Genomic DNA, 2618 nt, shown 5'->3' on the forward strand with positions numbered 1-2618 from the left:
TTCACTCACACACACACACGCACGCACACTTGCTTGCACTCACACGCGCACAACACGTTCACACTCACACTCATGCATGCTCACACTCACACTCATGCACACTCACTCACACACACACACACACACACACACACACACACACACACACACACACTCATGCACGCTCACCAACACACACACTCTCAATCATGCACGCTCACGCACACACACACTCACACTCATGCGCACGCTCACACTCACACTCATGCACACTCACTCACACTCACACACATGCACGCTCACACTCACACTCACACTCTCACTAACACACACACACACACACACACTCACACTCATGCACGCTCACTCACACGCTCACTCACACACACTCATTCGCACGCTCACACTCACACTCATGCATGCTCACACTCACACTCACACTCATGCACACTCACTCACACTCACACACACACACACACACACACACACACACTCACACTCACACTCATGCACGCTCACTCACACACACACACACACACTCACACTCATGCACGCTCACTCCCACACACACACTCACACTCATGTGCACGCTCACACTCACAATCATGCATGCTCACACTCACACTCACACTCATGCACGCTCACTCACACTCACACTCATGCACGCTCACTCACACTCACACTCATGCACGCTCACTCACACTCACACTCACACTCATGCACGCTCACTCACACTCACACACACTCATGCATGCTCACTCACACTCACACTCACACTCATGCACGCTCACTCACACTCACACTCATGCACGCTCACTCACACTCATGCACGCTCACTCACACACTCATGCACGCTCACTCACACTCACACTCATGCACGCTCACTCACACTCACACTCATGCAAGCTCACTCACACTCACACTCATGCACGCTCACTCACACTCATGCACGCTCACTCACACTCACACTCATGCACGCTCACTCACACTCACACTCACACTCATGCAAGCTCACTCACACTCACACTCATGCACGCCACTCACACTCACACTCATGCAAGCTCACTCACACTCACACTCATGCACGCCACTCACACTCACACTCATGCACGCCACTCACAATCACACTCATGCAAGCTCACTCACACTCACACTCATGCACGCCACTCACACTCACACTCATGCACGCTCACTCACACTCACACTCATGCACGCTCACTCACACTCACACTCATGCACGCTCACTCACACTCACACTCATGCAAGCTCACTCACACTCACACTCATGCACGCTCACTCACACTCATGCACGCTCACTCACACTCACACTCATGCACGCTCACTCACACTCACACTCACACTCATGCAAGCTCACTCACAATCACACTCATGCAAGCTCACTCACACTCACACTCATGCACGCTCACTCACACACACACTCATGCACGCTCACTCACACTTACACTCACACTCATGCACGCCACTCACACTCACACTCATGCAAGCTCACTCACACTCACACTCATGCACGCCACTCACACTCACACTCATGCACGCCACTCACAATCACACTCATGCAAGCTCACTCACACTCACACTCATGCACGCCACTCACAATCACACTCATGCACGCTCACACTCACATACTCACACTCAAACGCTCACACTCACACACTCACACTCATGCACGCTCACTCACACACACACACACACACAATCACACTCATGCACGCTCACACTCACATACTCACACTCACTCACACACGCTCACGTACACACTCACACACGCTCACATTCACTCACACACACACACGCACGCACACTTGCTCGCACTCACACGCGTACAACACGCTCACATTCACACACACACACACACACACACACACACACACACACAAACACACGCACGCACGCACGCACACACACATACACACAGCTCTGTGAAGAATCAATGAGTGTTAATGAGGAATTGTGGGATACGTACGGTCCAGGGGAACCTCCAGCGCCGTGATCACGTGACCCAGCAGCAGCAGCAGAGCCAATCGGCCGTCCCTCGGCCTGTCCATCACGGCCCTGTGACCAATGATCCGCCCCTGCAGTGAGTTTAGTCCCGCCCTCGGCTATCAAACTGACACACAGAGACACACACACAGACAGTTACTGGCAGGATCATTTCCCACACATACACAGCTCTGACTCAAACCCTAGACACACACACACACACACACACACACACACTGCGTCAGACAGAGAATCCCTGGTTTCCATGGTTACTGAGATCTGCACTTACTGCCCAAAGAAACCTTTCTCTTTAAACTCTCATGGATGTTGGGACGCAGCTGTCAGTCAACTATCCACTGAGTCCGAGGCGTGTGATGTCATCAATCAGTCGCTCTAACGGATGTGATTGATTCACTGGAACACATTCACTCTCCTGTCCTACACACTGACCCACAGCAGTGATGCTCTGTCCGAACCAATCAGATGTGTGAACACACCAGTGTGTGTGTGTGTGTGTGTGTGTGTGTGAGTGAGTGAGTGAGTGAGTAAGTGTGTGTGTGTGTGTGTGTGTGTGTGTGTGTGTGTGTGTGTGTGTGTGTGTGTGTGTGTGTGTGTGTGTGTGTGTGAGTGTGAGTAAG

General features: G+C 52.1%; 1 protein-coding gene across 1 annotated transcript in view; it reads right to left on the reverse strand.

Annotated features, from left to right (window-relative positions):
* nrcamb (neuronal cell adhesion molecule b) overlaps positions 1-2045 on the reverse strand; it is a gene marked incomplete at both ends in the record, with an annotated part of 33108 nt that extends 31063 nt beyond the window's left edge. The window contains one exon of the mRNA XM_079809533.1: positions 1964-2045. Within this exon, the coding sequence (XP_079665659.1) occupies positions 1964-2045 (82 nt within the window). The remainder of the gene's footprint in view (positions 1-1963) is intronic.
* Between the last annotated feature and the right edge of the window lie 573 nt (positions 2046-2618).

This window comes from Gobio gobio (genome assembly GCF_949357685.1).
Source record: "Gobio gobio genome assembly, chromosome: 25".
Lineage (NCBI taxonomy): Eukaryota > Metazoa > Chordata > Actinopteri > Cypriniformes > Gobionidae > Gobio > Gobio gobio.